This window comes from Zonotrichia leucophrys, chromosome 8 (assembly GCF_028769735.1).
Source record: "Zonotrichia leucophrys gambelii isolate GWCS_2022_RI chromosome 8, RI_Zleu_2.0, whole genome shotgun sequence".
Classification (NCBI taxonomy): domain Eukaryota; kingdom Metazoa; phylum Chordata; class Aves; order Passeriformes; family Passerellidae; genus Zonotrichia; species Zonotrichia leucophrys.
The window spans coordinates 27,427,947-27,450,887 of record NC_088178.1 but is presented as its reverse complement, the minus strand read 5'-3'; the positions used below and the strand labels follow the sequence as shown (position 1 = coordinate 27,450,887).

At 40.3% G+C, this 22,941-nt stretch overlaps 1 protein-coding gene across 7 annotated transcripts in view; it reads right to left on the bottom strand.

Moving 5' to 3' along the window:
* Positions 1–22,941, bottom strand: part of FGGY (FGGY carbohydrate kinase domain containing) — a 127,791-nt gene that overhangs the window by 86,286 nt on the left and 18,564 nt on the right. For all 7 annotated transcript variants that reach the window (XM_064719494.1, XM_064719496.1, XM_064719499.1 and 4 more), the window contains one exon: positions 17,899–17,984. In XM_064719494.1, coding sequence (XP_064575564.1) covers positions 17,899–17,984 — 86 coding nt within the window. The remainder of the gene's footprint in view (positions 1–17,898; positions 17,985–22,941) is intronic.

Genomic DNA, 22,941 nt, shown 5'->3' with positions numbered 1-22,941 from the left:
ATTTCTCTTTCCAGCAAGCGTGCAAGTTTAGTTGAAGACAGCAATCCACAAAGCAACCAACCAAAAAGACAGTGAACAGCTCAGGACCTACAAGCTGCATACTTGAAGGTAATGCAGATACTGATAATTGCCTATATAATACCTTTCCAAGCCCTTTTTTTGGGTTTTTTGTTGCTTAAAAAAAAATTATGTTGAAGTACTATGTAAGATGTGAAGATTTCACAGCTTTTCCTTCAAAGCTGTGGTTAAAACACTGGTTTAATGATATACTACTCCCCCCATTTTTTGCTGAACACTGCTGACTCAGGGAACTAGCAGGGTCTTACCAGACTCCTTCCCAGCCAACAAGACTAAATTTGGGGTTAAAAATCTCTGAACTTGCATTCAGCAGCTCTGTTGGCCTCACATCTGGAAAGTCAAAATTCTCACTGGACTGGTGGCACAGCTTTTATTTAAAAATATAAACCAGGTCTCCCTTTCCCTGCCATAAATCTCTGCCAAAGCAGAGCCCATGAAATAGCAACACTCTCTTTTAGGTGAGAGAGAGGCCCTTAGGGAATGGCAGCTACATCAGAGCCCTTGGGGGACTGGGATCCATCAACACTCTCACCAACAGGCGTAGGCATCACACCAGGACTGCCAAACTCATCCAGACTGGGCTTTCAGGGCTTTTGCTGGGATACAGGGTGGAGGAGTCATGGTTCTCCTGAGCTCACAGCACCCTGTGTGTGTGTGGAAGGCACTCAGCTCTCAGCAACAAGCACTGAGCAGGAAACAAAGTCTTTCAATCAGCAAATCAAAAAGTTAAAGCTATTTTTGTAAAGGGGAAGAAGTATTAATTAACTCAAACCTTCCTTTAATATTTTGTGTTCATGTTGTAACACTTAAGAGGTTTTTGGCTGGCTTTTTAAATCACAGGATTTTCTAAGCAAGTCTGTTGCTTACTTAAAGGGACAGTTTTTATTGTATGAAAAACACAATTCACATTTGCAATTTTCTACACCCACATCTATAATTAATCTCCTCTGAATACAGCCACTCCCTGACGAGATTCCATGTTATATTTAAACTCTGGGTGCCACTTTGAAAGGAAAAAAAGAAGAACAATAGGATCATTTTCAAAGCCTACATAGCAGCACAAGGTTTCAAAGCAATGAAGTGCTTTAAACTCTGGCATCAACCTTCTGACCACCCAACCAGAGCGAAGACTGACCTCCAGTTACCACCACAATAAGCACAGAAGTCTCTTGAGAAATGCAGAGTGTAGATGTTCCCTGTGTTCCAAAGGAGGCATGAGACTGATGTTATATTGCACAGATAAATCTCAAATTTACCGAGAGATTGTTGGGAAAGCCCCTTTTGTGACACTCAGACTCTAAGGATTAACCCACATAAAGAAAATTCTGTGTTGGATGAGGTACCTTAAAATTTAAAATTTGCACATCTTGTTACAAATGTGGAAATGTGCATTTGATATGTAACTACTGTGGGAAACTGGCTTGTTTTATTTTTCCATAAATACACACACACGTGTTTGTAATGTGTACACATGCAGATATTTACTTTGGATTGGGAGAATGTGCCTGTTTGTGTTTGCTGTAATCTATTTAAACCTGTCCTTTAAAAATACAAATAAATGCATCAAACATTGCAAATGTCAAAAAAGCCATCCAACAGAAGGTGAATCACACTGACCACAATGAGATGATGTTTCTTCTATGATGTGTAACAGAGCCCAATTCTTTCTACAAGTGTGTTTCTGTTTAGAAACAAGTTATCAAAAGATGGGAAGACTGAAGAGTCTTGAATTCAGTTTTCCTAGAAGTTATGTCACCAAACCTGTAGGGAACCACCCATCAGCAGTTCAGCTTATCAAGTCAGATTAATCCCTTGTGTGCATCTAATAATTTCAGAGGATACACTTAGCTAAACACATTGAGTTGGAACAGAAAGTACAAAATAAGACCATTTTATCCACCCACATACGCCTCACCATGTCATGAGGCAAAGGCAAGCCAACAGTCAGCAGATTGCTGAGTTGTTTTATTAATTTCATTCTGTATTATGTTACAGACACCCAACCAAGATTCAAGCCCATTGTCTTCGGCATTGTTGGAGAACTCATAATGAGACACAGTCCTAGACAAAAAAATGTATTGTCTAGACAAATCAGACATAGCATGTGGGGCTGGAAATCTTAGTCCATTCCCTCAAAAGATGGCAAACAGAGGCAAAGAAAATTGAGGGATTTGGCCAAGGGTCAAAGAGTAAACTTTAATCAGACCCCTGAACAGAATCCTTAAATCCAGAGGCTCAGTCTAGAGACCCAGGCAGAAAGACACCATTCAGACATTGATGTAGAATATGTTAAAAAAAATCTTTCTATGGACAATTGTGGTTTAAATCTTTAAATATGAGAGAAACAAAAAAATTGTGCACATATATAAAATTGAATCACTGTTTAAAGTAACCACTGGTTTAAATTTTATAAGCTTAATAAGTGGAGGAGAGGTTATAAGGAAAACATCATCCAAAAATGGCAAGGGAAATGAAAAGCAAAAATGGAAGTAGAGCCCACGTCTCCAGCCACTGCAGTCCAGCAGTCTTTGGGACATTCCTCTTGCCTTCTGCAACATCAGCAATGTTTCAGTTCCATTTAATCACAAAAAATTACTCTTTCAAGCTCAGTATTTCAACCAAACCACTCTGCAAGAGGAAGTCAAATATTTATTTCAATTAAGAGCTTGTATTTAAAAAACACATTTTCTCCTGTTACCTTCTGGCAGTTAAAAATATGACACAATTAAAACTGGAAGTATTGGTACACAGAGCCAGTGAACAGCTTCCTCTGGAAGTCTGAGCTGGAGCAAATTTACCACAGCTCAAGACTTCACCAAACACTCAAGGAAGCTGGTAAAGAGATTAAGCAAATGCTACAAGTCGCTGAGAAAAAGGAAGTTGGGTCTGAGCTCCCTCCCCACCGTGTGGCTTTGGACAGAGTGAGATTATTCCTGTCAGCAACATCAACTTCTCCCAGTAGAAAAGCAGCAGCACATCCAGATGTGCATCACCCAGCACATCTGCCAGCACCAGGCACTGCCCCAGCCATGGACACACAGCCACTGCATTGTTCCAGATGTCCCTGACCCACAGGGAATAACGTGGGCAGGCTGCAGGAAGATCCCAGTTACTGCTCCATGCCCCTGTGTGGCTCCTCTGGGTGAAAAGGACACACAGGACATGCTCACCCACCAGCCATGCCTAGGGAGCTGAAGGATTTAGGGTGTCCTTGATCTTCCAGCAGTTTGGGAAGTGTGGCAGATGCTGAGGGCGCTGCCTGGCCAGCACCATGCACACCCTGACACCCCAGATACCGACCAGGAGCACAAATCTCCACAGGATCAGGGCTACACTTCATCATGTGGTTTCTGCTGTCTTCATACACTCGAACACAATTAGAGTGGTGTGAAAAAACCCCACCCTTACAGCCTTACCAGGGGTGTTTTGAGAGAGAGAACTGTTAGTCCGGAAATCTCTTCACACAAAGACACATTTTACCAATTCATGAGTAAATAATGTATATACTCCTAACATCAAACTGCTGATAGTCTAATTTAGCACAGTACTTGCACACATGTGTGAGTATAAAGTCCTGAGTGCTGTCAGTGGGGTTAATGGGAGTTTTTACCAGCTTAGTCAGACTGTGCTGAACTGGAGCCTCGGCTGTCATGCACTTGTGGCTAGACAAAGCCTAAGTGAAACCAGAACAGAAGCAGGGAAATTGCCAAGAGTACTGCAATAAAAGAAAGTCTTAATAACTGCATTCTGATGGAGGCTGTTACCATTTCACATGCTAAACCTGAATATTGAGCCCTCCTGTATGCAGGAAAACCACCTTCAAGTCTTACTCAAGTCTGGATGACAGAATATTGGTGCCAGGGGCACCTGAATCAAAGATACACATTAGATATTCCTGCTCAGGGAGTGAGCTGTGCTGTTACCTCCCACCATAAAAATCAGTTCAGTCAGTGTAAACTCTTAAAATCATAAAGTCATTCCTAAATATTAGATATATGTGGTCAAAATTTAGTCATTAGTATCAATTTTTGAAAACAGGTTTTGTTAAATTTTAAGATAAGTGATTTAAATCAAAGGAAAAGCAAGATGGCTCATTTTATATACATGTACTGTATGCTTGTATTTTAATATTTTAAATGACAGCAGCACTACATCTATTTCTAGAGTATCTTTAATTAATAATAATGGTATGCCTGTACAGGCCTTTGCAATTGTATTAATGTAAAAAAGAGGGCACATTTCTGAGCAAATCTCAAAAAGTAAAGACACCAAAAATATTATTTGGACAGCTGTGAGATTTCATAAACCAAACAAAGAAAAGCTCACCAAGGAGTTCTGAAACAGTTAATAGAAGTGAGTAAAAGAACACATACATTTCCATGAAGTAGGAATGAAAAAACGTTTCAGCTTATTTACATCAGCAGAGAAATAAATGGAGATCAATGCAGAAAATAAGGAAGGCTACAGAGTAGATAAATCAGGTGTCATTATTCCTCAGAAGGCAGAAATAAAGACATTCAAAGAAAACAAGCAATCATTCTGCAGTTGAAAGAGGATATTGCTGGGACCAAGAGAAAATAAAAGAAAAACATAAAGGAGGCTACATTACATGGATACCTAGACTGCTTCCAGACACAATAATAGAGAGAAATAACATAAGGGAATACAAATGCTCATTAACTGAGCATGATTTCAAAGCACTGGCCCCAGAAGGATGCTAACGTGTTGTCAGGTCTAGGATTCCTCTGTCCTTTCCTTTCCTCTGAAAGCATCTCTGCTGCCACTGCTAAAGAGAAGGGACTGCACTAAATCAACTCCACTCTGATTTTTTCTAACAACCAACCAGATCAAGCCATGGGCTCTTGGCAGAGTGGCTGAAAGAAAGAAGTTGCTCCTCTTATTTCAGATGCTTTAGCCTGGTACACAAGGAAGGTGGACACAATTGGTTTTTCCATTCATTTATATCCTAAAAACAACTTCACCTGGGAATGCACATCCCCAGCTCTCTCAGAGCCAGAGCTCAGCCTGCCAGGTACTGCCTGAGCTTGTCTCACACCCAGCACCAGGAAAGGTGAGGCTGAACCAGCAGGGTGGAGTTCACCACTGCTCTAATGAACCCTTTCATGCAGCTCGAACAACACTAAAATATTTGTCTTTCCCTTTCTTGGAACTTGAATTACACTGCAATACCTGCAGAAAATACACTCACAAATGCTGCAAGCACAGAGAAGAATGAACTAAAAGTCAATTCAAAATCCCTGCATTAGATGCCTTAGAAAAGGACTGTTTTATTCCCTCTTTAATAGTTTATACATTTCTAATGAAAAAAAAACCAAAAATAATTTCCACATCTGTGTGTTTTACCAAATTAAATGATGGAATTAAAAAGATCACTGTTCACAGAGAGACTGTACACTTTTATTTGAGAGAAATTAAGAATGAAATTTCTAAAGGCAATTTTGTCCACTATTTATTTATGAGCTTGGTCCTAAAGAGACGTGGGTGTGAGTAACTTGACCTGAACAAAAAGTGTCTCTGACGTCAGCTGGGGCATTTCTGTAAGTCACGTGTCTGCAGAAGCAACTGCAGGATTGTGCTTGACTTATCCCATATGGATTTTCCTTGCTACCTCCACAGTTAGGTCAGCAATATCAGGCTGCACATTCTGCCATTTTCATTACTGCAAAGTGGTTTGCACCCTTAGAAAACAAGCACAAAGAAAATCAACTCCCTGGTGTCCTAAAACGGCTCTAGAGGTGAAAGGCCAACTTTCACTGCTGCCAGACCCAGAGAGAAATCCCATGGTCTGAATTTAACAGTTCTCCTGCCCTGACTTGCCATGGATGGTATGGGAACGATGAGGAGGAACAGCACAAGACTTGCTGGCCTGCAGGAATCAGAGATTGGCAACTCTGGACTGCAGCACTGAAAACAAGAAATAAATAAATAAGCAAATCTGCATGCAGATCAAAACATAACAAGTGCCTATAAGACAGCAGCTACTTAAGGAGAATTTTCTGGATATTAAATCCATTGTACTTGAACAGTCTGAAGATGTTTTTGGTATATGACAAATGCTTCCAGCAAGACATCAGATGAAAACTCCTCTGGCTGGACTGACCTTGATTTTTCCAAATACACTGTTTCTTCACAGTCAATGCCAATTAATCAATAACCTGCTACAGGTTTTCAAATACCATTTTCAAATCATTCTATGTGTCACACTGAAAGGACAAATGAATCTTCTGGGCCATAGGTGGCCATAAGGTTCAGAGAAGGAAAATGAGCAGTGTTAAGAACAGTTCCCCAAACATTGCCAGAGCCAACAGCCTGTTCATACCAGCAAGCTTGGACAGCAAATAAAGGACCCAGACCAGCAGAGCACTTAAGCACAGGCTTTAACTTTAAGCACGTGCCTAAGTGCTTTGCTGGAAAAGGGCCCAAAGAAAAGAATGAGCACAGTTCACTGAAAAGCCCTTCAGAACTGGCCTGACTGCTTTGTTTGTCCATTCCAGTTGCTAGTAAACACACGTTTGGGCTTAACCCATCCCACAAGAACAGAGACCTGGTGCAGCCAATCTCTGCACGCAGGGAGGCTCCAGGAACTGCAAAGGCACTGCAAGACACATTTGGGATTTAGGCTACTTGAAAGGCACAAGTAGACAGAGCATCTCCACATCTCTCTTGCAGGAAAATCCACATGAGGGCCCAAACCATTAAATAAGGTTTTACCACACAAGCCTGCCTTGCTCTGACTTTTCCACCAGCTTGACAGAATGTATTTTGGAGACCTCATAAAAAGGGCACAAAACACTGCCACAGGATTGGTGGCTCTTTGTCCTGTCTCCAACTTGTGAAGGAAACCCAAACTTGAGCAGATAATTTCTGACTCTGGGCCTTGGCACTGTGGCAGTCTTTTTTACTACCTCCACCTTGGTCCATTAATAACATTTTTATATGTATCAAATTTACTCCCAAAACCAAATTCAAAACAAAGTTCCCTAGAATATCTTAAGCAATGTGCTTAAGTTAAAAAAAGAACTGGAGTCCAAAAATGGAAAGATGATTAGGGAGGTAGGTGAAGTTTGAATGAAACAATAATAAAAAGCCCTAAGAACACATCATATATTCATAGTTCTTGAATCATTAAGGCTCTGCATGACAGCTCTCACAAGAACCAGTATGGCAAATTCACTGACTTTTAAGCAGGAGTGAAAGTGGCTAAGCCCTAGGACAAATAATTTGAAAATCTCAGCACAAGTCTGATCTCAGAGAGTTTAAAGGAATGCAGACTGCCCAAAAACACAGCAGCTGTTTGTTTTTTCTGCCACCTTTCCAAGGTTCATGTCTGGAGTGAGGATAAACAGTTCTGAAAAAAAGTTATGTGGAGTTCAGACTTTAAGAAAATAAAACATCAGACTAGTATTTTTTGCAGAAAGAATTAAAAAAAAACCCAAACCTTAAATTATTTAGCCCTGAAAGTTTTCAGGTAGAGCTTTCAGGAGCAGAGGTAGATGGCTTGAGGCTTCAATATATTAAAATGCATTCTCTAAACAAGTCTGCATTTTGAAAACCTTGGCCTGATGTGGTTTTCTTGAGCAATATTCCTCCAAGCAGAGTTTCACATTTAATGAGGTAAAACTGTAGTCCCTACTTCATGCACACACACACACAAATAGAGGCCCTTTCAGATAAACCAACAAGCAAAGGGGACAGTGGATGAAGCCTTCATCAGCCTGAAGTGATTTCCATCAGCACAGCAGGTATCACAGTCACAAGGTTAATTTCTGATAGCTTGGACATTATTCTTTATATTCTATCTCCTCCTTTCTCTGTTTGTGCCAAAGCAAATGAGCACCCACTTTAATTAATTAACACATCTCCTGATAGGTTGGGCAATCAGAAATTTAACATTTTAGTAGGTATGAGTTTCCTCTGATCCACATTTAAAGAGACAGCCTGAAAAAGAAAGAGGTATCAGGAAATGTTCTTGGACAGATTACCAGTGGAGCTAACTGGTGTGAATAAGGATTGTCTGTGCTCCAGGCAGGTCAGAAATAGCAGGAAATAGCAGGCACCATGTTGAGATTCAACATCTGTTTATGAACTGTCCTTATATACAAATGAAGAGCTGCTACAGGACAAAATATACAAACCCAGAAAGTCTTAAACAAACTGGAGCCCCTTGGGAGAGCCCCCCTGTAAGATTTACACCTGGTGCTACTGGGACAACAGCATGAGGAGTGGTGAGCACTGAAGAACTTTCTCTTTGTGATACACATTCAAATTATAGATATATTTATATTTATATTTATATCTATCTCATGGCCAGCATGGCCCAAGATGGCACATGAAAGATGCCATCTGTGAAGGAGACTAAATCCAGACTGCACAAGTGCCCACAGAGCTTCAGAGTGGAATTGAGGGCAAGAATGGCATGGCATGGGATGGACATGAAGAACAGGTGCCAGCAGTGTATTATGCTCTTACACATTCCCTGTTTTCCTTTCTTTGCAGGGAGATGAAAGCTCTGTGGACCTTAACCTCCTGCACAGATGCTGTGCACAAGGAATTAGGGACAACACCACACCAACTTTTTCCATAAAGACAGGAAGAATACTTAATTTCTTTCCTGAAAGTAAAATTATAGCATGGTATTTCCTTTTCTCCAAGGACTCTGTTCAAGGTATTTTATATACAATGACAAACCAGCATCAGAAACCCCCAAATAGTTTCATAGAGGGAAGTTCAGAAGATGAAAACCACAGGAAAATAGTTTTCTTTGTATTTTGTGGCATGTTCTCCCCCTCTTATCAGTTTTAATTAAATATGAAAACACCTTATTGTGCAGATCCAGCTTCATTGCTCTGAAGAATGAGCTCACCTTGGAAAATGAGATTGGAAGGAGAGTATCTAAATAGTTTCAAAACTGTTTCAAACTACAGTGAGTGAAGATGAAGTTATTTCCATCATCCTAACTCCATGCACTATGTAAGGATAAATGCAAGTGGGCTTTAGGGGTGGGGAGAGTTTTGGATTTAAGAGGCATAACTCTCTGCACACCTTCATATTTTTCCCAATCACCTACAGCATGAAGGGATTTCCTACTTTCTTTCCCACTTTGACAAAAAAAATCCTTGTGCATGGGTACTAGAGGCAATAGCTGGGTCACCTTCCATAAATTCTCTTCTACTCCAACACTGGCCCATGGATGCTGGGAGTGACTCTGGGACAGCCCCAGCCTGCCAGGGAACACAGGGACAGCTCTCTGAGGAACACCTGTGCTCCCCAATCCCCTTTCCAGAGAGTCCCAGGATACATCCACACTGCAGAACAGCAGCAAGCTCAGAACTCAGGCTGGCAAGTCTGAGACAGAGCACTTGAAATAAAATAAAGTGGACAAACAGAGGTTTTAACTGAGATTCCCAGCTCCAGTTCAAAGCTGAGTGTCAGCAAGCTGAACCAGACATTTAACTCAAATATTATCTGAAGTTACATCATAGTAAAATATAAAACATAGAACTTTCAGAACTTCCCCTTCACTTTAAAATTAAACCAAAAGCCATGGTGAAATTTGAAATTCCAACTCTCCTATCCACAGGAGAATTGAGTTTCCTATGCATGCAGAGTCCAACAACCAAGAAGCACAACTCCAGTCATCCCTCCTGGATCACACTGCAAGCATTATTGCTTCATCTGTTTCTCTGAAGTCAGTCAGAATCCTACCATCGACATTTAATTAAAGAAGGTAGTAAGAAAATAAACAACCTTTCTTGGAATGTCTTTGATTCCATAAGTACATATACATTTCATCCACTGAAGGCTGAATTACAACCTTTCATCTAAAGAACAGCTTAATGGAATGGCACTGGAATAAAGAATGGGGGAAGGCAAAAACAAACCCTTGGTGATTTCACATAACACATTATATATTTATATAATATCGGGCTGGCTATCTGGCAGCATCAATTTGCAAGCTGCAGTAAAATGTTCATCACCTCAGTGCAAGCAAAAGGCTGAGCCAGGCACTTACACCGAATCAATAACCAGATCCTACTGAGAGTTAAAGCAGCAGATGGTCCATCACAATGAAGAAATGACAGAACACATCCATAGAAGTGCCTGCTTTCTTCAGACACATTCTTGAAAGCACCGTATCATTGATCTAAGATTATTTTTATAGGCAGATGACAGGTCAAGCATAAAAGTGCTCTGTTTTAAAGGTTACGGAGTTGGCAAGCTTGGTATCACTGCCATGGACAAAGACTCATTTTCTTTTGAAGTCTTCCTTGTCAGGTTATTTACATTTCACAGTTAAAAGGCTCCTCTCTGGAGAACATGAATTCTAAAACAAATAACAGAAAAAGTCCCAGGCAAGCTAATGCTACTTTAAAGAGATAATGTAAATCAACCCTGACACCATCAGTGTCATCCGAAAGCACGCAGAGAATTTCCAGTGAAAGTTACTAACATTAAGCAGATTGAGAGAGCCAGCCAAAAAAAATAAAGCAAACCTGTAGGTAAACTGCCCTCCAGGCCAAGACTGTTGTTACAGCCATGTATTACAGTGAGAGGCAGAGGAGGAACACTCCAGTGGTGAAAGGCATTTGTTTGGGAAGTCTGGAGGAAGAATTGGTCCAGAATAAATAATTTATAGTGTGATCTGTGAAAATGCCTATGGAATACGACACCTAATTCTCACTGCAAGTTAGACAGAAAGCTGGATGCCCAGCTAAACACTTAAAGAATGTTACCCTTCAAATTATACGGCTCTTTTCCCAGCTATAAAATAACAATGCCACTTTCTTGCTTAAGAGCACATTTAAGGGCTGAATTTATTAAGGTTCTTTCATATGCAAGGTATTACAGAGGAGTAAAGGTTTGGGGGTTTAAAAAAAAAAAAGGAAGAAAAGACAAAAGAGGCCCTTATGGGATAATAAATTTCTGTGAGTTGTAATACTTCTAAGCAGTGTGTGTACACATACAGTGCACAGACTTCATGCTACACAGCTTTTCTTCCCTTCTCTGGATGAGAACTCTCCTGGAATGTTATTGTTTTCAGGGGGGTGGTTTTTAAGAATTTACTGTGAATACATGCATTATATATGTGCACACCAAAACACTGCTGGGGCTGTAAATGACCCAGGAGTTCATAAACATGGCTATTTTCTTATCTGGTTCAAATTTATGCAAGGAAGCAATTGTTACACAGCTCTGGCTGAACAGAGACCCAATCTCACAGGGGACAAGGGGGCTTTCCATAGGGTTTCACATAAGGAAGAGTTCAAAGGAGATGACAGATTGTTTATTACATCCCTTGTACCATGAGGGTCTGATCTCTGATGGTGTTCACAGGAGCTAATGCAAAAGAAACACCCTGAACACCCAGCCTGGCTCTGAAGAGAACAGAAACAATTATAAAAAAAAAAAAAAAGAAAAAAAGAGATTAAAAGAACTGAAAGGCAACAAACTCCTCTGTGGTTTATGTGTCATTTTTCCTCAGAATTTAAGGCTGTAACACCACAACCTCCTTCAATACTCCCCCAGGTCCAGAGAAGAACAGTTATCCAGTCCCACCATTAGTGAGGATGTCAGCAAGAGGCATCTCAGACTCCCAGCCAACTCTTTATGAATATTATTAAGGGGAGATTGGCATCTCAATCTCACAGAAGTTAATAATTACAGTGTTCATCTATCTCCACTGGTTCTGCACAGGACCAACAATGAAATGGCTGTTTAAACAGAGTTTCTTGCTTCGATGGGAAACTGTGTGTGCACCACTCATCATTAACAAGTAAATGTTAATGACTATTATGGAAAAATAAAAGACTTTCTGATATATACACTACAGTTATTTAAGAGTCTTCTTAAGATGTTGGATGTTGCATTTTGAGACTGAAGAAATAAAACCTTTAACAACAATGCATACATGAACTCTGATTTGTTTTTATTATTTTGTTTTTTAAGTGCTGGAGAACGTTTTAACCATCACACTCACATACACACACACTCTCAAACTACCACACTAGGCAAGATCAGAGCTTAACAGCCAACAAAACACACATTCAATCCCTGAGATCATTTTCCTGAAATAGAAAACTACATATGTTTCTCAAATTTCACATCAAGCCACTGCACAGCCCGAGCTGCAGGGGAGAAGGGAGCCAAGCCTGCCTTTGGGCTTGGGGGAGGAAGGACCTGAAACCAAGATGATTCCTTTCATATCACCACATTTCTCGTCCACAATCTCCACTTAACAAACACCCCCATTTCACAGCATTTCTAGCTGGGCTTGCTTATCAAGCAGCCTTTGCTTTGTCAAATTAAGACACATTGCCTTGGATTAGTGAGACTCCCTGAGTTCACGATGACTTCATGGTTGGCTCAGTTCAGTGTCTCTGTGGCAAACTGCCAGGAATACATCCCCTGCCCCCAATCCTTTCTATACTGACCTAGCTGGCTTTTTTTTTTTTTTTAGCAGCAAATGAACACAATGGAAAATGAAGGGCTAGATACTGTCACAGCTAATTAACAATCCTAACAACTTCAAAAAATTAAGTAGTAAATATTTGAAGATCTGAATGCAAGCCTCTGCAGTGCAACCTCTCAATGTATGTCTGAAGCTGTTGGAAGGGGACAGTGCAGTTTTTCTTCACTGGGCAGATACAGTGAGACACTCTGAAGGGCTCCTGTTCTTGTGGAAAACACATTAAGCTTCTTTTGCTAATATTTTGTAAAGGGCACTTGTACAATAACAATAGCTAAAGCTTCCTGTTTGCCTGTGTGCTTCCTGGCTAACACTAACGAGACCTGCCGACAATTTTTTTCTCCAGCACACAGAATTCTTTCAGATTACTGGGTAGACTCAAGGACGTATCATTTTTAAATTTAAAAAAAATTATCTAACAGTAATAGCCCACATTGCACCTGCCCTTCACAGTCCTGAAAACTTTTCCAGCTACACATTTCCTATTTTCTGGATCAGTCTGTGTGTCACCAGTCTCCAAAGAACATGTTTTGAATTTATTAAAAGCCTGATAGCAGTAGAATTCTCTCACTTGGCAAACATACCATCACAGGGACACTTGCTTTTGGCTCCAGGACAAGAAATTCATGGTACTTTGTCCAACCCACAAAAACACCATCCCTCCCCTCCCAAGCAGCCTTTCAAGATAATTCTCTCTCCTCCAGAGACTTCTCTAAACAAGTCTGCATGTCTGAACTCTTGGGTTTCATTTCATAAACAGGACACAACACCAGAGTGTAATTCAGGACACTGTCACTGCCCCATGGGCTCAGCACTAATCACAACAGCTTTCTGAAATATTCCCTAGGCCCCTTCTTGCCAGAGACAAGGCCTGATTTTTAGACCGGGCATCTTTTGAAGCAGGCACAAAATATCAACAAGAATCCAAGCGCCAGATCCCAGCCAAAGGGCATCCATTAGTCATGGCAGGGCTAGGAAGGAAGGGAAGGGCAGCTGGCCCCAAACCGTGGTGTCTGTGCTGCTGCAGTTACCACATCTCTGCAAGGATTGCCCAATCCTTGAAAAGGACACAGACATCCTTCAGATAATGGTTTAACTCGCACTGGTTTGTTTTTTCAACAGCGCCTCTAAAGCTCCTCTTCTAAAAGCACTCTCCCTCCTCAAAGTTTCCAGCCTATTCTGGATGAAATATTTGGTGAGGGCTGCACTGACACAGCCACAGGAGACCTCACAGTGGTAAAAAGTAAGCAACCTCCCAAGAATGTGTGGGTGCACCAGTCTAACAGATGAAGAACAAACATCAAATCCTCACATGGATTCAGCTCCCTGAACATCTCCAAAGACACAAATTTTAATTCACTTGTCCAAATCCCAGAGCAGAGATCTGAATCCAGATTCCTGGATTCTACAGCACCCCCCTAGCTTTATTGTTTTATTACAAGCTTCCCTTACTACAATTCAAGAAGGGACCAGAGTCTACTCCTGTTTATCCCAGTGGACTCTGCATCAACTCTGATGTCCAGGGAGTTCTCTGGAAGTCAATCAGTGCCATGGAGCCATCTCCAGCCTCAATTATCCGTTATTCAAAACAGGTTACAAATAAACTTTAACTGCTTAACATAAAGAGCCAACTACTTAAACATGCACAAGCCAAGGAACTCATAAATGAAAGAAAACAATTTGTCAAGTATCTTCCTGTTGAAAATAGACTGTGAACTAAAGAGAGATCCCCTTCTCTCACAGAGATACAAATATTAGTCATGTGCTTCCCAGAAATGCTTTTTATCAACTACTAGCATTTGCTTTTCACTTTGCAATCCATCACTACCATAAACAGTATGAATTTTTTCCTTATAAAACTGAGAAACTCATGATCCTGAGATCTGTTAGAAGGAGATCTTTTAGAAAAGAGAAGTATATGAAACATCTGTTCCACCCTTTCCATGTCATGATGGCAAGCAGCTGAAGACTGATTGGACAAGTATTTTCACAAGAAAATTATTTGGGTCAAATTCGTAGATGAGATGAAGTCTCTACTAAATAGCATATTATTTTCCCTACATAGCTAGAGTACAATAAATAATCTGCATAAATTCTACTTGTTCCAACGTTTTTTGGTCATTTTGGGAGGTGGCTCCTCCAGCACAATGCTGGACACCCTCTATCTCAATAATGTCAGCCTGACATTATTCCCTACATTTCCACATCCTCCTTCACAGGTCTAATCTCTCTTTTGTCAGAATTCATCTTAAATTCCAGTACACACTAGCTCATTTTGCAGTGAGTGAGCTGCCTATGATTGGAAATGGCCCTGAAGCAGAACTCTGGGTCTAAACACACATGACCTTTGAGAAATTTGTGTGTGGATTCCACCCAGTTTAACAGCTCAGCCCTATTCTTATCTGCAATGTAATCCCTCACAAGACTCCAGGAACACACCAGGGTTGCAGATGTGCATCTCTGGTAAGAACTCCCCATCCATAACACAGTAGCCTGTAACTAAACCAGAGAGGAGTTGAGATTTTATGAAGATAGCTGTGCCCAAAGTACCTTATAAAGGAAAGGTTACCAGAGGTCCTGCCTGGGGGAGGGAGAGCAGTGAGTCACACTCAGCACGAGCAGGAGTGCTGAGCCTCCAAAAAGCACTGCTGAGATTCTGTCACAGCTCTTCCTCTCCACCACAGCACTTCTAGAGAAGACAACTGAGTATTCAAGTGGCAAAACCAATTCTCATTGTTGCAGCCTTGGGGGGCAAAGCTGAGAAGTTCTAGGTTTAAATTTTTTTAATTAACATTTAAAATAATGTTAATTTCATTGTTTAAATTAGCATTTAAAATCTAAAATTTTTAAATAACATTTCTTTTAATGCAGAATAGTCAGCTGCCTGGATCATTCAGGACAAGTCAATGGCTGTTCATCAGCCCAAAGCAGAAACAATAAAACATAACTACATTAAATATGGAGCGTTACAGGCAACAGCTTTCCAAGAACAATAGGAATCAAAAATTTGGAACTCATCCTTTGCAACTGATGAGTGGATGCTGTTCAGTGAGATACAGAGCAATTTTAAAGCCAGAAGGTAAAAAATTCTAGAAGTTTGAGCCTCTACCTCAGAGGTAAGAAACACTTATTGTTTATTATAGATCTACTGGAAAAAAACTTGGCAACAAGGCAGTTCAAGCCAGCAGAATGGAAGGTGAAGGACATAGGATTTCATACTTAGAAACACACGTCAAGAACTGCTTTTCAAATACATCAAACTCTGATCTCACACACACTTAACTTTGTGCACAGTGACCTCACTGAAGGCAAAGAGACTTTACATAATTTCTAAATGTCAAATACATAGAAAATGTTTTAGAGAGCCCCTTAAAAATTTAAAGAACCAAGGTCTTTGCTATAAAAGTGCCTTCAGAATTGCATTTATTTTGGTAAAATCCCCATCACCAAAACAAATTTTAAAAAAATAAATTGTTCTTTTATCAGGGCCAAGTTCTGTATGATTCACAGTGACTAACACTGTCTTGCCCTGTGAATAGACTCCTTTGTGCTCAAAGGCAGAAAGGGTGGTAAGAGGTAATAATCTCATACATGATAAATTCACACTTCCCCTGTATTATGAGCATATGCAGGACAAATTACGTGACTTCACCAGCCTACAAGAAAATTCTCAGAAAACAGGTGTACATGGGGTAAAGCGAGAAAGGAAAAAAAAACAAGGTTTGATTCCAGCTAAATGTTTATTATATTCCTGTCTTTTGCTTCCTTCTTTGTTACCCTACAAGAAAACCCACTAGAGCCCAAACAGTGGGCTTGATTTAGGGGAGCACATTAAAGACAGCAATGAAGGATTTACAAGGAGCTATTTTACTCAAAATTGAAGACACTGAACCAAAGTGTGAGGGAAGACTTTACCCAGAGAGTCTTCTCAACATTCCTTTCTCCCTTACAACATTCATCAATGCAATGAAAAGATTTTGAGTAATCATATTGTCCTTGCTAAGGAAATTAACTTGCCAGTCTAAATTCAGCCACCTCAAATTTTGAGTACAGTCCCCTACAACTCTTTTTTTTTTTTTGTTTGTTTTTTTTTCTCAAAGAGATTCTCTGCTTCACCTGCAGGAAATTGCAGCCAAGAACACAAAGCCAAAGGCAGGCAGGACCATGGAGCTGCCAGGATCACTGCACCCTCCCTTTTCACAGCCTCCCCCTCCTCATGCCCTGAGCAGAGAGTGCTAATTCTAAAAGTCTTGAGTACTTTCACAAGAAGCAGCCCCTGGAATATCATCTGGGAGCCAGGGATTTATCCTCTTGAAGGTAGAGTTGGGTCAGGTGACAGGACTGTTTAGATTGCAAGATCTGTGGGGTGGGAGTTGTTCTTCTGTTACATAATTCAGAGTTAGACTGCAAAATCTGACTTAAAGTCCAAAGGAAGAAGATTTAAGATGCCATTTATCAATTATCATCTGGCAAGTCCTTGCACAACTCCTCTTTTTGCATTTTTTAAGTCAATCATAGCACTTCCCTGCTGTATAATGCAAGGAATATATAATGTATAATGCTCTAACAATAGCTGTCAATCAGGAAAACTAGCTAGGGAGAAATAGAGCACTCAATTAAAAAGAACTGTATTTGATAAGAAAGTATCTTGATTTCCAGAGAGACTAAAACTATCCTGTGGCCACTTTTCATTTGAGACTACATTTTGCACAGATTCTACTCCACAAACTGCAATGGAAATAACTGTAAGCTGCCCTGAACGGGGCATGATTTTAAATAAATAATACTGATTTTAAATAAATAATACTGGTTCTCACTTCTCACAAGGATCTGCAAATGCCTCTCACCTGTGTTGGTCACTTCAATCCAGATTTTTAAGGGTTTCCTCTCAGAAGGTTTTGTTCAACTACTCAGTCAGAATTCTAGGGTACTTTTGTGGAGCAGCACAGCTGTCATGTTTTACAGTGAAGTGACCACTACAGAGCCCTCCCACATGGCACAGAAGTGTGCATTTCCAATTCTCAAAAAAGTCAATAAATTTGTCAACAAAATAGATTTCAAAGAATTATTGGACATGTATTTCACAGGAACTCCAGCAATCATATTTATGCTCCAAAATGACATTTTGAAGCAACACACTATCTGTGAATTCCAGTGCTCCCAGGAACAACTGTGCTCAGGAATGCACAATGGGGGCAGGAGATAGGTTCAAGATGTTTTGGAGCTGGCTGAATTACAGACAGATGTACATAACAGCAGGTCCAGTCAGAATGAATTAAAGCAGAAATGTGCATAAGAAAATAGACAAAACCATATTGTTATAATTAACATACCTTGCAGTGACACCTGTGGCTTTCCAAGATAAGAAATCCGGAAGATCAAAGAAGTAGCCAACCTTCTCCCACGATTCTGGCAAGTTCTAATAAAAATATGTTTAGAAAGGCAGATATTAGAGGTCAGGCATGGTCATGCCCTTATTTTAGTGCAATTAAAATCCTGATATTTAGGTTAAAATGACAATTTTTTCAAACTCATTGCTCTGATCATCCAGTCAGCTCCTCTCTCTGATTTACTGTGTGGAGAGCTGAGCCTTTCCCCAGCACAGACTGATTGTAGATAAACAAAGTTCCCCATGAAGTGTTCATGGAGGCACAAGTTTCAGATCCATAACCTGGGGTGTCTCTGTTCCCCATCAGCTGCTCAGTGTCAGAGCAGTTTCAAAGTCAACAACTTTATCAAAAAACATTTGCCTGAAAAATGTTCAATTTTCTAAAATAAGCCATTTTTGATTTTAAAATGCTTAAAATTTAAGATTTAAAATTTAGTATATGTTAATTATAAGCATAGGAAGAAAACAAAGAGCTCTGTGAGCACACAAACAAAGCTTGTAGATCTGAAAAGCCATTCCCAAACTCCTAAAAAACTCTTCTACCAAGATGGATCATTTACAATGAGTTTCCACTGCTGTTTTCTGAAGGGAGATGATGGTGCAGAAAAGGCTGGTTACACCACCTGGGCCAGGCTCTATTCCCTGTTTCCATCTCCAAAGCTCAGTTTGATTTCAGCTGATGTTAACCCTGCATAGTTCAAAACTACTTTTCCACAAACACAATCACACACCACCCACAGGTATCAGACCATGATGAAAGGGAAGAAGGCTTTCCCAGGAGTAATGCTGGATTACATTCAAGGTCCCTTCCAACCCAAATCATCCTGTGATTCTATGATTCTGTAACATAATTCTGACACTCTGTGATATCAAACCGCAATCTTACAAGCCCAGAATTTGCTGAAATGGAATCAATGAATTCAAAAAACTTAGGTGCAACTGGGTAAGTACAAAAAAAGCAAAATTTTGTTTCATTTTAGGTCATGCCAAGAATCTGTCTTAAAACTTCTTGAGTTTAAACCTTGAAAAAGTTCTAAAATTTACTGGGTTTCTATGGACTTCAAAAAAAGAAATGCTCTGATTACAACTTTCTAACATAAAACACACAACCTTTGGATGTCTGCTCCTGAGCACTCAGGTTTAGCTCACCTCCCAGACATATGTGCTTGCTACTCACATCAAATTTAACTTCCTACATGAATGCCAAGGTGCTCCATAATTTAGCCCCAATATCATTCAACCTGATTATTTTGATAATAAAAACCATTATGTGTTGTTAACACACCTGAGAGCCTTCAAGAAGCAAAAGGAGTAGTTTGGTTGTTACTTTAATCAGAAAATAAACTGGATTAAGAATAACTGTCCTCTTCAAATAAATCTGTTTCATCAAATACTCCTTGGATCCTTATTCTATTACTTCAAGAATTCCCAAAAGCCACATGTTAGCGACATTCAAAATACTTTGTTTCATGAACATCCAAATGATTCATTTTTTGCCATCTTGATGCTGTGTCATCACTAATTAGTACAGACAAAAAAAAAATCATAGCATGCCCTGATGCTTTTTCCAAACAAATTTAAAGTCTCCATGTTTTCAACACTCACTGAAGTTAATTCAAATTTATTTTCACCCAGTCAGGAGTCTGTGACCACATTAAAAGGATTGTGGAAAAGATCCAGGAACGTTCCCAATGCTGTATTCACATCCTGCAACTCACCCTCCAAAGTTCCTTGCAAAGGAACTCACAATCTTTCTGCTTTCCAGAGGTTCTTATGGGGTGCTATGGGGTGTCCTTTCTGCATCTCTCTCTCTCTGATTTCTTTGGTTGCTTAAACAGCTATACCTCCACAGAATAACACTTTGACATTGTTATAGGTACTCCCAAATACTTGGGGTCAAAGAGTTTAAGAATTCTGTAGTGCAATGTATTTTAATCTTCCTAGGCAAGAAGGGAAAATGAGGGATTTCTTAATTGGACTGAAAATACATACATCTTTATCTAAATTACAGAAAACAAATGCACATTGTGTGAAAGGAAGAAAGGGAATTATGCACACACTCACAGGGCTCTAAAAACCCATGTCCCATGCCCTACTCCAGCTCAAAGCAAGGATTTACAACTTGGATCTCCCACACTTCACACTGGATGCCAAGCCATGTGATAGAGCTATTCCAGACACCCAAGATAGGCCATGAGCAGAAATTCCATCCTTGCCAGAGCCATGGCTGCAAACTGATCAATTCTGACACAACATGCACTCCAACTGGTAAAAGATTAACTGGCTGAATTATCAGAGTCAGGAACAAGGGCAGGGGGAGAGGAGGGGTTTGGAAAGTAAACTCTTGGAGTAAAGCTGCTGCTGAGGGGGGAGAAAACTGCCTGCAGCAGCCAGACACTGGTGCAGGCATCCCTAAATCCCTGAGGCATCCTGGGCATGGCACCACAGGCAGGCAAGCACCAGAGCCCAGGGCAGACAGGGCTGCAGGGGGACAGAGCAGGCACGTGGAATCAGAGCTGGAGAAGCTGGAACAAGGCAGGGAGGACAGTGTGTGCCTGCTGGGAGCCTTGTCCCACTGCAGAGGAGAGGGGACAGCCCAAGCAGGACGTGCTCTGAGGTGCAGGTGCTTCAAATTTGCCATCTGGGAGTGCTGTTTCTAAATGGCACTTCTGCCTGATCAGCAACTGCAGCTAAAAACCAGATTCAGTCTGAAGTACAACTTATGCATGTGTGTCTGCACTGTGTATGGATTGTGATAACACAGAGTGTTGAAACATTTATAAACAATTCTAAACAAGAGTTCAGTTCCAAACTCAACAGCCTGGAGTCATTCTCATTTAACACAGAATTTATTATTCATTTTAATGGAAAAATATTCACATTCAACAAGACAAAAAGCCAGCTGCAAGGGCAGCAAGCAGTGAAGAAGACATGCACCAGCAAAGGAGCTGCTGCCAAGCTGATGCCACTACATGCACTCTACTCCTCCCCACTGCCAGGGAAAGAGAGGTTTTAATTGTTTCTGCAAATGATCCCACTGCTAGCTGCAAGTCATGGGTGTGCAGAAGGAGGAAGGGTGATGGATCAAACAGCAGCTCTAACTGAGGATGTGAACTGTAACATACAGGAAGATCACTGCCAGCAAAAAAACCTACTCACTGATTATTGATTTTAGCTATTAATGGCAGAGGAATAATATGCTAAACAGTCAATTCATGTTTTGGGGTTTTTTTTCCCCTAAAAAAACTTCTTCCCTCTTAAACATGAAATTAAGAGCAGAGTTGTGAAAACAGAATATAGAAGACTGCACTTCATTTGGAGGCAGTTACCAAGCAAATACCTGTCCCTAGTCCAACATCCCCCACCCACTTAAAATAAACCATGAAGTTCAGCATCTCTGATTTAACAGGACTAGTATTTTTTAGAAATAGCTGGTATATAATGTCATTAGTATGAGGAAAACATAACATGCATCCTTTCGTTTTGGCACAAGCTACAATAACATTTTCAGCCAGAAATTAGTAAACAACATTTTTTTCTTCTGCTATCTCTAGGAAAAAAAAAAATACAAACAGGCTAATTCTGTAGCTGGGCAACCCTTCCCTGCAGTTCTTGCATTGCTGTGTTTGAGCTGTGTTCTCACTGCTCTAACACTGGTTTGCCACAGCATCAATATATGTACAGTTGTCTTGTACTGACAAACTCCTGCAGCAAAATAATTCCCAAGTGAAGGAGTTATGTACTCACATTTTCAGCTCACATGCAGGCATCTACCTCCCAGAACTACCTACACAGTCAGGCAGTGAGCATCCAATTTTTTTAGCCAAAGTCACCAAAATTACAGAACCCACTTAATAAACTGCACAAAAACATACCGGCAACTACAGAAGTAAAAAACTATTGCAATAATGTTTTGTAAGAAAATTGTAAAGAAAAAAATCTAAGGAAATAACAGCAAAAGGAGTGAATTTAGTTGGCTATTTTAAAAGAACCAGTAACCAGGAATTACTTTCCTTTTTAGTGAAGGTTATATTCAAATTTAGCTTAGTGGCTTCAGGAAGACTTTGTCAGAGCCATCTTTCAGCTAGTTGCTAAATATTTGTCAAAGGATTCTTTGTTCCACCTTCATTTACAGTTGATGTTCTCAATTCATGTGACCACATGTCAAAAGTCAAACGTGGCTGCATCCACAGAAGCCAGCTTTATAAAAAACCATGTATTTGTTTGGCATTGCATTGAACACTGGACTCTATCACCACACATGACCCACACAGGCAAAAAAATACAATGCTGCTCCTAAGTGAACCATAGATGTGCACACTTTAACCAGAGTGCCCCACAGGCCTCACAGTCGCTGCATTCAGCTGATCATTTACTGCCAACAGCTGTGCCCAACACACAAACCCCACTTGCAGGGAAGGCTTTGCCATAGGAACACCTATCTGCAATCACAAGCACCAAGACCAACCAATTAATTTCATGGATGATAACTAAGGGGTGCCAGAGGAAAAAACTATTCAGCCCAAATCAAACTGAACTGAATGTAAGCAAATACAAATCAAAGAGAAAACCTCAAAAAGCCTGTTATGGCCTTAAAAATTTAGGTTTTAAATTCAAACTCAAAATGGAATGGAGATGAAGAGCTGGAAGAAGTGAATACACTCTGGAGCCTCCAGTATCTAGTTACATCTCTATGCTGTGTAGGGGGATGAAATGTTAAAGAGAAAACATTATGTGGAAAAAGAAAGTCAAAAAGAAGCAGATGAGAGTAACTTGTGACTTGAAAGAAAACCTGCAGCAACTCTTCACAAATAAATACAAGGGGAGAGGAAGAAGAAAGCCACAAGAGATAAGGACCAGTATCTACCTCTTGTACAGTGGTGTCAGCTCATTCCTCTCACTGAGTGAGGTCATCTGCAGCCTCAGTTCCAGGAACAAGGTGATGGACATGGAAAAGCACAGTTAGGTCATTATTGAATCCCAGAAT